The sequence below is a fragment of the Lepidothrix coronata genome, unplaced genomic scaffold (genome assembly GCF_001604755.1).
Source record: "Lepidothrix coronata isolate B3197 unplaced genomic scaffold, Lepidothrix_coronata-1.0 Scaffold107, whole genome shotgun sequence".
In the NCBI taxonomy this organism is placed as follows: Eukaryota; Metazoa; Chordata; class Aves; order Passeriformes; family Pipridae; genus Lepidothrix; species Lepidothrix coronata.
The window spans coordinates 3,164,170-3,178,617 of record NW_016690287.1 but is presented as its reverse complement, the minus strand read 5'-3'; the positions used below and the strand labels follow the sequence as shown (position 1 = coordinate 3,178,617).

At 42.5% G+C, this 14,448-nt stretch overlaps 1 protein-coding gene across 1 annotated transcript; it reads right to left on the bottom strand.

Moving 5' to 3' along the window:
• Nucleotides 1–4,167: 4,167 nt before the first annotated feature.
• Nucleotides 4,168–14,046, bottom strand: LOC108501737 (aldose reductase-like). Its single transcript, XM_017823936.1, has 10 exons — nucleotides 13,910–14,046; nucleotides 13,468–13,635; nucleotides 12,832–12,948; nucleotides 11,431–11,508; nucleotides 10,908–11,030; nucleotides 7,333–7,439; nucleotides 7,103–7,184; nucleotides 6,492–6,575; nucleotides 5,547–5,629; nucleotides 4,168–4,810 (listed from the first exon to the last, which is right to left on the bottom strand). The coding sequence occupies exons 1-10, from the start codon at nucleotides 13,973–13,975 to the stop codon at nucleotides 4,768–4,770; spliced, it is 951 nt and encodes a 316-aa protein (XP_017679425.1). The 5' UTR covers nucleotides 13,976–14,046; the 3' UTR covers nucleotides 4,168–4,767.
• Nucleotides 14,047–14,448: the final 402 nt, after the last annotated feature.

Genomic DNA, 14,448 nt, shown 5'->3' with positions numbered 1-14,448 from the left:
CCTTTTTGCATGCAGTCATGGACAAATAGTACTGGTCCTTGCTTTCCTTTGTATCTTACAGATTTACAGAAGACTGACCAGGATAATCAATGGCCTAGGAATAATTTATACAGGTGGCCACTAAGGAAACCAAGACTTTCCTCGACCTGACACAAGTGCAGGGAGCTATGCCATAAGCTTATCAAATGTGGGGCAGCTTGGAAAGCATGACTCGAAGTAGACCAGTTGGTATCTATCTGTAAAAATCATCAGCATCAGATGAATCTAGCAGCAGACAAGCCCAAAACAAATGGCAATTCTTGACAATATGTGAGAGTAAAGTATCATTCCCTTGGAATGAAACAGCTTCAGAAGTTAACTGAACAGGAAAGAGTTAACTGATGGCTGTTAAACACAAAAGATTTCAAACTGCTGTTAGAATATTTAAAGAACACACCACTGCAGTGCTCAACTTACTCATCTTCAGCAACTTATTTTGACCACAGCTGGAGACAAGATGCTACAATGTGTGTATACTTAGTCTGATTCAATTCAGCTGTTCCTATGAGCAACTATCAGCTGTTGAGCAACTTCTGTAATCAGAAAAGCCAGATTCTACATTCAGCTTTTTAAATTTTTTCTTAAGGATTTGGAAAAAACATGGAGTTTTGCAGATGTTTGTACTAGTGGTCCTGTACCACACACTTTAACAAGTTAAAATGCAAGAGCAAAGTGGCCTATTAAAGAGTTTTAAGAGCTCCCTCACAGCCCAAATAAACAAGGTACTGCCAGAACAAGGCAGGGCTCTGCACTTTTAAGTAGCCAAGGACAAGGCAGATGGAGGCAGGACAAATAGTTATGAGTTTATAGATGACAAACTAGGAGATTACTAAATGATTTACAAGAAAATAATTTGTCCCAAGTCAACTGCTCTGTGCCCCAATTAAGCAAAAGACACCAGATTTCTAACTGTATCCTCAACATAGTGAATATAGATTAAAAATCCACATACAGAATTTTATTTTCCCATTTTGAATAATGTAGTTTCCTGTGCCCCGGATTTCACAGCTCTGCACAAAATGCCACGATACACACTTGTGTCAGTCTTGTGAGCTCAGCAAGAGGAGAGATCCTGTCTCCCCTTCCCAGAGGGAAACAAACACAGAGTATCATAAAAAGTGATTCCAGCCAGGCAGGCTGGGGTATTTGTGTTCCACTACTAGAAGTCAGGCCATTTTCTCTCAAAGGAACATCAACTGCAACCTGAAACATACTGTGCCTGTCAGATTATTTGTGCTATCCTACCTTCAACCAGCAAGATGTCAATTCTAGATACTTCTTGTATTCTCCCCTACTACTCCCAAAAATTTCCAAAAACAGTATCTTGCCTTCTCCAGTGAGGCAATTGCCAAATTTCTCTACCCATTTTCACTGATAAATCAGTTCACCATCATTGTTTGCTACCACGGAAATTGATCTGTTCTGTCAGAGCCATTTTCTTTTAACACAAAATGAAGACCTGCTAATCTGATATCATTTGTAGCAGTGAGTGCAGGTGGACTTGAAACAATTTTTGTACTAGTACTGACTCTACCAGTCCCGGGAACGTGATTTTTCTGTTTCCTGCTCTTAATCTTTCCTGTACACTGGAAATCCTCTTTACAGGGTGTGCTACAGTATCACAGTAGCTCAGCTGCTGCAGCAGAGCCCTGAGAATGTCTGGGAAAAGCCTGTCAAGGTGGGGCTGAACTACAAGTTCTTAAATTAAAAACACAAAACAAAACATAGCCACTTTTCATTGGAAGAGCTACAAGACTGTATTTGTCCTTAATTTCTTTGATCAGGTACCCAGAGATCTGTCAAATCACAATACAAAAACAAATGCTGTGAACAGTTCTAGGCAGGAAGAGCTCAGTTAGCAGGAATGTTAAGCTCCGGATATCTAACTCTTTGATCTTTCCACTTCACCTTTTAGGAGATGAAAGGAAATCTCTGCTCTTGTAGGTAGAGAGTGTGGTACAATATGGGGGTACAACAGACATTTAGTTTACCGTAGCAATTCCCAGATGAACCTAAAATAAATGAAGACTTGGCCACAGTCTAGTCTGCCTCTTTCTCTATGTCAGCCCTATTTAATTATATCTGCCCTTGAAGAAGCAATCCAAAAACATTATGGGTGACAAGGTTTTCTATCACTCCCTTCCCATGCTTTCTGTTCAAGCTTGTGCATTGCTTCCCCTTCACTCAGATGCTTCTCTATTTTCCCTCTATTCCCACTCTCACATTTCACCAGGATCCAAGCCCTCTGCCGGTTAAGTGCTGCACTGTGTCCCAGAATGACCCTTTCCAAATTCCTCCCTGCTAAGTCATCCAGAGAAATACAGAGAGAGCCTGTTACAATACCACTCCACTCTGAGTGCTAGGCAGTCTCCCTTCTGCTGCAGAGCAGTCTCTCCAGTAAAGTCATCTCCAGTAAAATTCCTACTTTGAGAATGGAAAATTTCAGGCACAAACTTCCATAAAAAGTTACAGTGAAATGAAAACAGAGGAAGCTAACAGAACCTGATGTACTGTTTTAGAAACCCTGACCTTCAGTGTTAACTTCTTGCCAGAACAGACTTGTCACAAAAGTGTTATTTCCCAGCCATTCAACACTGCCCCAAATAGTTTTCTCTCACAGCTTGGACTAAGCAAAGAACATCAGCCGTTCTGGTTTTTCTAGAGGCCCCTGGGCTTTTGCTTATCACGTTAGAGACACACAAAAACACTTGCAGAGCTGAAGCTTTTAGTATTTGCTTTAAAGCCCAGAATTTAAAGTGATTATAATCAATTTATATCAGGAGAATCAGCATTGGAAAAGAATATTGCTTGGAGTCAGACACCAATCCTCTCCTCCTCATGTTTTAAGCTAAATCAATCTTTTCTGTTTGTAAAGTACTGCGACCAAAAATGTTCAATCTGGTCTCAGTGACAGTGGAATGATTTAAAAGAAGCATTTTGAGATTACAAAATATCCTCTCAATGTAATGGTTTAGTATTTATCAGAAAGAAAAATTTTAAATTAGTATGACCCCTTAATAACTTTTTATCAGTACCAGGAAACAAACCACCTATTTCACAAACACTTGCAGAGCAACTCCCTTCATGTTACATTTTAACCTGTCTGAGTTCACTTTAAGGTACACTATGCAGTTATGCAATCAGAATCCTACCTCACATTTACCATTTAGATTTGTTATGCACTAACAGTTCTGGTGTCTCCCTTCATCCAGGGTGTTCAGAAAGAACCCTCTTTCTGCCAGGCCTACACAACTTCCTTCAGAGGACTATTCATACTCCAGATCTACTCAGACACCAGAAAAAAAAAAACAAACAACAAAACAACAAAAACCCCCTTACAGGAACATGGAAGAATATCACCCAACACTAGTCACTGCTTTTACCAGGGCCCAAATACATTTTGTGAATAGTCTGAAGCAGCTCTCACACAGAAACAACTTTAAAGCCACTACCTTCAAGTATTATGAAAATCATCAAGAGCCCTCAGGGACAAACACACTTCACATAGCAAAAAAAAACCAAACAAAAACAAAACAAAACAAAAAAAAAAACCAACCAAAAAAACAACAACCAGTATAAGTGTATTTTTCTGTGCTCCCAGAACAAAGCATTAATTTTCCAATTTGCAAGATCACGATACAGAATTTTCTTAGAAACCCATTTCTACTATATTTGCCAATGGTACCTTGTGCAAGCACAGAATTCCTTCCTGTACTATGTGCTGCCTACCAGAGAGGGCAAGGTTTCTACTGCTTATTAAAACAATCCCATGGGTTGCTGTACAGGCTTCAAGTCTTCAATGGACTAAGTTTTCTACTAGCCAAAGTATACTATCACTTCAGCAAAAAATATAAACTGAATTAAGCATTAGTGTATTAGTTGTCAGACACACCAAACCAGCTCTGTTTAAAGAGATGCTCAAACAGACTCATTGGTCACAAGTTCATCACACTCAGGTGTTCTACATATACCAGCAGACAGCTGTCACACACAGGAAGTTAACACTGACACCAGATGATTTTGTGAGGGATAATTTGCCTTGCTTTCATGTAATCTCTAGAGACAGCTGATATAACCCAGCTACTCCAGCATTACTATCACTTGAGCATTGCTCAAATAACCATCTCATTACACACAGTAATGAAACTATTTTATTATAAGCAAAATCAGCATTTATATCACCAAGAAACCAGGACCTACACACTTTTTGAAGAGCTACCCGTGTAGAAACTGCTGTACTTCAAAATCAACTTGTACTTCCGACTAGAGAAAAAAGTATGGAGTGTTACAAAGAAACAAAACCAAACCCAAAAGTAATCAGAAAAAAAGCAGACCTCATTATGTAACATCTGCCAATATCCTGGTCCTTCCAGAAAACAATAGGCACTAGCTCCAATTCACAGAATTCCAAAATAAAAGTGATTGCTTTTTCAAGCTTGCTCAATATTCTCTGCTTACCAATTCCAGACATGCCGTTTTGGCAAAGACAATCTACTAGTCCACACAGTGTGCTCTTCAGAACCATTTTAGCATTTCCTTCTTCCAAAAAAAAAAGAAAACAGCACAAAGTCACTGAGTACATATACTGCATCTTTGTAGGGGAAAAAAAAAAAGGGAAAACATTACGGGTGTGGAAGGGTGTCTGATGCAGTGAAAAAGCTACATAGACAACTCAAAGGCAACAGTAGAAGCATATCTGAGAACTCGGAGAAAGGCAGGAAACCATCTTCAGTATTCCGCATTGAATGGGTAGCCCTTGTGATTTTTGCACCTGGAGGAAATCAAAAAGCAAAGATTATCTCATGCCTGAAAGACATTATATGTAGCTGTAACCACTTCAAAGAACCACCACGGGGGGGAGATGAACCCTATAAAAGCAGAGCCAGTTCCTCTGTTTTCCTTGGTGACACTGTGTTTGCAAACAAAAAGATTGAGTGCCTTCTGTAGTTTGGGCTCCAAGCACCTCAGGTGATGTGACCTAGGTGCTTTGCAGACAACTAACTCAGGATTTTGCTGTTTACTGACAGAGGACCTTTTTTTGCAGCCTTCCAAAGATTTCCTATCTGGCTCTAGGCTTTCAAGTTTTAAATCCTCCCGTTGCTTCCTGAGTGTTCATCCACTTTCTCAACTCCTGAACAACATACAGGTTTTGTAACATGCTTAGGGGTCATGGCATAAACACAAAATACCACAGGCAAAGTTAATCAAGAATTTAAGCCTGCATCATGCTCATTTCTCCAATATGAATAAGAAGCTTCCTGTTGCAATTCCAGCTACTAAAAGCTTCTTGGAGACCGAACTGAAAATGAGGTTTGGTCTATGCTCACCATGTTTTGGTTCATAAAATGAACACTGAAAAAATCTTACTCTGGAAAGTTATTTTGAGGATGACCCCTTTGGAAACTGAGTTTGCATATTGTGAATTTAAATTAAGCCTACTATCTATAACTTCATATACTGAACTATGTGATAACTTGACAGTTTCTTTTCTTTAAGCTGTTACTTACATCATCATTGCACAGACTCTCCAGTTTCTATTAAAGCTGAGAATAGTTGCCATCTCCTCTTTAGTCAATTCAAAGTCAAACACCTAATAAGAGAAAAAGCTGAAAATGACCTCTTTGACAAATCAGTGCTTGTAAGAAAAAAAACCAAAACAGAATAAACAAACAAAACAAACAAACAAAAAATCACAATATTAAAGAACAAGTCCACAGTGTACAGTGCTTGTTAGAAAAAGTGACTGTTTCATGAAGAGAAAGGAAAGAGGCAGCTCTCTGGATTTCTGAGACCCCTCTGGAGGGAGGTGGGCAGGGAGAAGCAAGAATTAAAAAAAAAATAAAAATAAAAAAAAAAAATCAAGCTGCAGTCACATGCACTGGTTATTTTAAGAAGTCTGGAGAGCACTGAAGTGTTGCACAATGCCTCCATCCTCCATTTGTGAAAGGTGCATCCTTCTGTCCTATTCCAGGGAAACAGCTGCAAGACTTCAATATTCCACTGAATGCAACTAAGTATTCGGAAGCAAAATCCTAATACTGGTTTCGGTCCAAGATCACTGAATCAAAAGCAGCAACATAGTCCTGCTATCCATGAACCATTTTCTTCACAATGCTTGCTCTACAGAAGTCTTTTGTGGTGTGCTACTGCATTCAGTCCCCAAACAAGCTGTCAGATGACTCATTCACATGACACAGAACAGGAAGCATCACATAATGTGACTGCTCCGATTACCAGGACAGTGTTTCCAAAAGCTTTGTTCACCCCTGCTCTCCAACTGTAATCTTAAATTCAGTCCTCCTTAGACAGCAGGTAAACACATGGAGAGAAAAAGCCCAGCCCTCCTGTTAAAGTATCAGTTGGGAAGGGTGAGAAAGGATCTGTGTTTGCTCTGCAGGGAGAAGCTGTGCTGTCCCTGAGGGGCAGCACCCAGCTCACTCCTAATGCCTCACCTTGGAGTTCTCCACAATGCGCTGTGGTGTGACAGACTTGGGAATCACAATCACATTTCTCTGGATGTGGAACCGAATGAGAACCTGCAAGAGGCATATCACTGTGTCAGAGAGAGGAGGGTTCTTGTTCTAGGCAAGCAGAACCTGTTCCAGCAGTCATTTGATGTAAACAGTACAATTCAGCAGAATTAACCCATTACTTGGAGCTGCATTTCAAATCATACCTGAATTCTAAGCAGCACCTTCTGAAGTACAAATAGAGAAGTGGTGGAGCCCCAAACTTTCTCCTCTGCCATGCAGTTTAGCAATACTCAGTTTCTTTCCTTCCCACCAAGACTTTTAGTAGCCTATTCAAGTGTTCATTTCTCTGCAACAGGACTTAAGATGGGAAGGCTGAAGCACAGCAACAATTGAAGATGGCTCAACAACATCTTTCTTGTGATGGTCAGAGTGCCTTTGCAAGCGTGCACTGAAGGCCTCACAGTAAACACACCTGCACTGCTACTTAACACCACAGGTGACAGGGAAGGAAAAACCACCCTGTCCTTTACATTGTCATTAACTGTCCTTTATGCTGTGCTACAGGAAATGGTACTCTGGCACCTACTCACCTGTGCTGGGGTTTTGTTGTGCTTGGCTGCAATCTCTTTGATCTTGGGGTCATCCAGAAGGGAAGGATCCTCTGGTTTAGCCCTGCACAAAGGAAAGAAGATGAATGGCAAGAAATCTCCATAGATCCAACCTAGCAGAGATCTCTATCTGAATGAACCATTAATGCTGCACAAGTAGTCTCACTGCTTCAAGCATAATCCACACTAGCTTCCTTCCAAAGCAGTCTTACCATGGTCTGTCAGGAGAGCCAAGGGGACTGTATGCTGTCACAGCAATCCCTTTGGATTGGCAGTACTTAATCAGCTTCTCCTGGGTAAGGTATGGATGACATTCAACCTGACAACACAGAAGTATAGAGATTGACAGTGACTTAAACTGCTTTAACATGTTCCAGGGATTCGTTTTTAATCAAAGGCTAATTTTTGTTTTACCTTGGAGTTTCTAAACAGTATTATGCAGCCTTTGTTTTCTGTATGCCACCACCCCTTTTCTACTATCTGTAATTCTCCTTGCAATGAAGGGTTCAAGGGCTGTAGAAAAATTCCTTATAACTTTGCTGATGCAGATTATTTCCAACATATGGGATGACCAGCTACACAATTGCTTCAATGAGACAATTCAGTAAAATGTACACACAGAACTGTAAAATCACAGCAACAGGATTACAGACCAGGAAGTATAAAGTTCTCTTTTCATCCTTAATTAAACATGCCATAATATTTATTTTTTTTTTTACAGCTACCATATTAACTTCAATGATAGTATTGTTTAATTTGGTTTTGTTTGCTCTGTCAATATTCACCACTGAACACCTCCAGTCTGCAAATGGTGAGAACAGCTACCTGCTACAGCTTTTAGACCTTCAACCCACTGTCCATTACAGACTTTTTATAAATGCATGGGTACTTCACATGAATTTCCACAAGAATAACTACACAACAGAACACAGACTCCTTAACAGTGGATCTGTGTTCTGACAAGTGAATGCACAGATATGCAGTATGGAACAGAAACTACTCATGTGTCAGGAGGCAGTGAATGAACATGAATATTTGATACTTTGCATAGAGGGACTTTCAGGATAGTTTCACACCAGGGAGTAGTACTTTTCTTTCAGCAGACAACATCAAGAACCGTTTTGATGACGCTGCCATTCGAGACTCCTGCAGCTGCACTCTGAGGGAGGTCCCTAGAAACTTGTGCTGCTGGCAGGTGAAACGAGAGAGTGCAAAACATAGGATCAGTTTACAGCCCCAAGCACTTTATTTGTGGCTCTAGCTGCTTGCTGTTATCAGAAGCCTGCATGCCTGTTTTCCTTCTGAGACACGTTGGAATATTAAACAGAACGTGTAGCTCAGTTTTTGGGACAGGTCTATTTAGCTTCAGCAGCTCCAGAAAGACAGCTACTCAAGAGTATTCAACAGGCAGAATTTATATGACATAAGTAAGGCAAAGTAATCCTTACTGGCACTCACACTGAAAAACTTCTGAGCTAGTATTACATTTGAACCAGGATGAAAAGCCTATGATGTCCATTTAAACAAGCATCTTAAGATATTGCAATGCACACTGTGTGCGTGTGTGTAATTTAGAGTCAGATTTCCCTACTGAATTAAGTACTAGTATCATTGTAATGTAATTACTACCTTGTCAAATTAATTTCTCACCACAAATGAAACCAACACACATCCTGATTGCATTGAAATTAAGAATGGGAATGACATGAAGATAGTAGATTACATGTGAAATATCTGCACAGAGAAAGTGTTTTCAAGGAAGCACTATCACTACTAGGCCAATTGGTAAGTGTTAATAACAGACAAGCTTTCAGACTTGCAAGCAATTTTTTCCAGAAGCAATAAATCATGAAGGACACAGACCAAAGATCTCTTGCTCTGGGCTAAACTTGCTTATAGTAATCAGAGCTTGAGAACATTTACAAGTGGGAGAGGTCCAAGGTTAGTGACTTCTGTGCAAGAAACAAGGGTAATTATTATACAGTGATAGTGTCAATGAAGTGTGGCAGAGGTTGAAAGGCATCATAAAACTTACAGTAATTTTCTAAAAGTGCATTTGGACTGATAATGAAAAGACACATTGGAGAATCATTCCTTTCGCTCATCAGAACATTTCAGTTTTATGTTGAATAGACTTCCAGAGAACACTCCTATTAAGCTTTCTGAAAAAAAGGTGTTAAACCCCCTTTTCAGTACACATGTTCAAGCTGCCACAATAGATTACCCAGTTCTAGCAATGAGGTATCAGTAACTGGGACCGCAGTCCTTCAAACACCACAGTAATCGAGGTCAAGACTAGTCAGACCTCACAGGAGTCTATCCTGGGACCTGTCCTCTTTAACCACCTGTGCTATGCTACAATCATGTCAAACTTGAAGGCAACACCAAACTGGGGAATGACCAGTCAATACACACGAGGGCAGGGATGCCATTTCAGAGGGACCCACTCAGGCAGGAAGAACATACAAATAAAAACCTCAAGGAATTCATTAAGGCTGCACATGAAGACCTGCACCTGGGAAGGAACAGCCCAAAGCCGTGCACCTGGGAAATAAAAGCCTCCTGGCAAGAACACAGGCTGGAGCCTGACTGCCTGCAAAGCAAGTATGCTAGAAACAACCTGGGGGCCATATTAGGCTGAGCTGGACATGAGCCAGCAGGGAGCCCTGGCAGCAGGAACACAGACAGTAAATTGTGCAAAGTCATCATCTGTCTCTACTCACACTTGTCAGACTAACTTCATAATACTGTTTCAAGTTTTCCCCCCATTCCCAGCCCCACCTCAGTAGAAGAAAGACTGACAGACTGCCATGAATTGAGCAGAGGAACACCAGGATGGCTAAGGGCTGGAGAACCTGCCGTCCTGGGGAAGGCTGAGTGAGCTGGGCTTGTTCTGCCTGGAGAAGGGAAGGCTCCAGGCCTCCTAGCAGCAGCTTTCAGTACCTAAAAGAAGGTCATCCAAAGACAAGCCAAGCTGTTCAGTGCTGTGTGGAGGAAGGCATGAGACACAAGCTGAAACAAGAGAGGTTGACACTGGATATAGGAAAACTCCCTCCCTCCACCATACAACCAAGGCAGGGGGTCAGGCAGCAGAGCACACTTCCTAGGGAAGCTGTGCATCTCCATCCCTGCAGTTTTTCAAGATGGATAAAGGTCTGGACAACCTGGTCTGATCTCACAGCTGATGCTCCTCTGAGCTGTGAATTAGAGCAGATTATCTCCCAAGGTCTCCTGCTGTCTGAGTTTTCCTAAGATTTTATTCAAGTGTTGCTTATGTACCTGGACACTTCTACTCTGTGGCCTACCTTGCAACTAGATTTCCTCCTTCCTCCTAACCCTCATTAAGTCTGTGAGGGGTCTATAAAGCATGTTCTTGATCAATTCTCTCAGTCATCAGCAACAGCAACTGGCCTCTCCACAGATGAGTTATGAAGAGGTCATCCAATTCCCTATATACACACCAAGTTTTACTCTGTGTCAATGAAGTTTTTAGACCTCATCTGAGTTCCCTCTGCTTCAACATCTACAGAAAGCAATTCTGGAGCCACTCATTGTCAGATTTCCAGGCAGCAGTGCAGAAAATCCACAAAAAACCAGCACCTTGTACATCCACAAGCAGTTGGAGGGTAGGATTGAAAGAATATGCTGTGTATACTCCATTATCTCTTACTATAACCTTATTTCAAAACAAGATGTTAGTCATTCTTAAAAAAAAAAACCAAGAAATCACCATACAACAAAAAACACCACCATCCAAACATTTGCTTGCTGTCACTTTGCAGCTTACCTGGTTATTTGCAGGCTTGTATTTCAGTCCTGGCTTGTTCAAGATTCTTTCAATCTGCTCATGGTTGAAGTTGGAGATTCCAATGGCTTTTACCAGACCAGCATCCACCAGTTCTTCCATTGCCTAACAGAAAGAAACAAAATCAGCCTCTAGCACACAAGGCAGGGCCTGAAGAACACATTCTGCCTGATATGGGTTTGTTTCCTTCATGAGAAGCTTGAAATAAGTGTTCAGATTTTCAGAGTTCAAGTTTGAAGAAAAACTACCTGAAGTACTCTTGTATTTGTGCCTTGTCTCCCCTGTCACCAATGCTCAAAAGACTCATTCTCTGAGACTGGGGATATTCACAGCAAGTTAGAGGTTGCAAGTAATGAAATTATAGTCAACAAACCACTGTTGTATCAGTGAGCTCTTACAAATAGATCTAAACACAAGAGACAGTTTAGACTGCTGAAGGTAATGAAAACGTGGTAGAGACTGCTAAGACCAGAACACATTATTCTCATGCTGCAGCTAAACTTACCTCCCATGTCTGTAGAATATCTGTGTTGCTGGGGATAGCCATGCCTTTGTCATCTGTGGGGAACAGCTCCTCTCCTGCCTGTCAGTGAGGGAGAAAATGCTTGAAACACTCTTTATTATTGGGAGGCTGGGTTAACACCAGCTGAAGAACATACCACAGATTTGTACTGCAGGACAAGTAATACTTATTATTATACAATTTATTAGATACTAATAGTCACTATCTACAGTCTCCAGTCTTTTTGTTTGTTTTTGCATGGTATTATGGCTTTTTTTTTTTGCTAGCAATCAACCCAGTAAGGACAGGTACTTGTGGTGGACACTGTGCCCCGCGGCTCATCAAAATCAAAATGACAAAACTTAAGTCTCCACTTGTACTACAGAAAGTAGGACTATATAGCCAGTTTACAAAAATACAGTTTGTATCATCTGGGTGTACTGAAGTGTTTTATTGGAATGCAAAATCAGGACCCATTTAGGACCTGGAACATGTTCAGCTTATACTGGACCAGATCTGCTGACAGGTCTCTTTCATGGGAAGACTCAGTGTTTAACTTGCTGGCACAGAGAATGTTAGAGCAGCCTGTGTCCCAGTTGGGACTACATGCCAAGTATCAACTTCATTCAAAACAGTTATTTTCCACTGATACATTATTACACAACAACATACTTTCACTGTGATAGTTCTGTCCACATGAAACTCATTTTAAAAATACAGATGCCATGGAGAACAGTTATGCCAGAAGTAAGAAGCATAAAGAAGATTTTGACCAAGTTCTAACTGAAAGACTAACCTTGGACAAATTCAAACTGCAACAGCAGTTCCTTCACATGCAGTCAGTAAAAGAGTTAGGAACTAAAAAGTTCAAACTTTTGAAATCCAAGGTTTGTGAAACACTAAGGCTTCTATAGCAAAGGTTAGTTCAATCTGTACTGTCTTAAAAGACTTAGTGATTAAAGACAGAAACAATCTCTTATGATGTGACTCCGTAACATGCAGAGGAAAGAAGTTCTGTCAGACAGCAAAGTATAGCACAAAAAAGGAACCACACCATTGTCAGCTGAGCATACTCCGGACTCATAAAAGGCAACACAGGCAATAATCAGAAGGAGAGAGACATAACTTCTCCTTGCAGCAGGGAAACCCACCCCTACTTCAAGGTCTACCTCTTCCATGATCAAAAGGGGAGCAGGTGCCAGGCAAGCATAAACCTTGATAAGGTAAGGATCAACAGCCTGGTTCACGTGGCCACAGTAAAGCTGAGCAGCAGAGCAGTGCTGGCACACAGCAGACACGTGATGATCTGTAACAGCTGGAGCAATCACTAGTCTATAAAGCCATACAGCTCTTCTAAACTGCCAATCACAACAGACAAAGCCAAGGGCATTGCTGTTACTGTACCTTAAAACCAAGAGGCCAGTGGATGAGGTAGAGATCCAGGTAATCCAGTTTTAGAGCAGTGAGAGTCTTCTGGCAGGCTCCCTTCACCAAAGGCTTCTCATGAAACGTGCACCACAGCTAGAAACAAAACACCAAGGCACACTGTGACCTCCTGGGTTAAATCTCTCAGAACCCTTCTGTACTGTTCAGGAGAGTGCCTGTCCCGTTCAGAAGGTGATGTGAAACTGGGTCATCCTACAGCTCTTCAAAGGAGGTTTGCTCTGTGAGCAGGACTGGCCTGTGATACTGGACAATATGTGCTGTGGCAGCACACTGCATAATGTCCTGGCATACAGCTGAAGTAGTCTTGTTTCATTCATTAAGAGTTAAATTAAAAAACACCTACTATAAGGTCAGATACTGGATGAAAAGGGACAGCATAACTTCATGCCAGGAGAAGCTGAAAGCATCACCTACATTTGTGACACATACTCTGCACAATTCTCCATACAGGATGAGGTAAAGTAAGAACCTTGTCTCAGGAATGGTCTAAGCGATGTTCTGAATACTGCATCCCAGAGCAGGAAAGTAAAGAACTCGGAGGTTACTTAGGGAAAAAAAGGTGTCTCCTGGTATTCCATATCACCAGATCCATACCTTACTGACAACAAAGAGGTCCTCTCGTTTCACAACACCTTCTTTGATTTTTTTCTGGATCCCTTCCCCAACTTCGTTTTCATTTTGGTACACATAGGCACAGTCCAAGTGACGGTAACCAGCGTCGATAGCAGCCATCACCGCAGCTGTTACTTTCCCCGGTTCGGACTGAAAAAAAAAAGCGACGGCAGAAAAACAAACAAACAAACAAACAAACTCTAGTCAACGTATTACCGAAAGCCTTTCTCACAGCAAGATAAAATTAAGAAAGCCGCCCCATCCAAAGCAACCTCCGATTAAAACAAAGCAAAGCAGGGAGCCCTGGCGGCCCGGCCGGGGTCACGACAGCGCCCGCAAGGTCCGGGCCGCGCTCCGGTCGCGCTCCTTCCCCTCCCATCGCCCCCCACCCACCCCCGCCGCCGGCAAAGGAGAGCCCCGGTACCTTCCATGTGCCCAGCCCCAGAATGGGCATCTTGGCCCCGGTATTGAGCTGCACGTAGGTGGCCATGGCCGCGCAGACACCACTACGCCACCCCCGCGCGTCCAAACGCGATTAATATGGGCCGGCCCGGCCCGCCCCGCCCCGGCGCGGCCCTGTCGGGGCGGGGCCGGAACCGAACCCGGGAGCGCAGGGACGGGGCGGGGGCGGAGGAGGAGGAGGAGGGGTGGGGAGGGGAGGGGAGAGGGGTTGTGTCTGCGGGCCCTGCGCTGGAGCGACCGTGCCGCGGTCGTGCCGCCGCACCGCATCACCTCGGTCCTTTGGAGTCACATCCCCGGGATGGGGATGGTAGAGGGGACACGACATAAGAGCTGTCGCCCTAAGAGGTGTTAGCGGGCTGTGTGCCTCGTGAAAAGGAAGGGCTGAGCCCTTTGCTGCCGCAGGGATGGTGTCCTAGGCTGGTCCCCCTTATCGATGTTTTATGGCCCCGTGTGCTGATAACAGCGAAATGACAGGAGAAAACTCGGATTTGTCTGGCTTGT

Bases quoted from the DNA above. Each gene is read 5' to 3' on its own strand.
- LOC108501737 (XM_017823936.1), bottom strand. From the start codon at position 13,975: ATGGCCACCTACGTGCAGCTCAATACCGGGGCCAAGATGCCCATTCTG. The intron at 13,636-13,909 runs GTACCGGGGCTC...TTTTTTTTTCAG, and splicing joins TGGGGCTGGGCACATGGAAG to TCCGAACCGGGGAAAGTAAC. The intron at 7,185-7,332 runs GTAAGACTGCTT...TCCTTTGTGCAG, and splicing joins GGCTCTCCTGACAGACCATG to GGCTAAACCAGAGGATCCTT.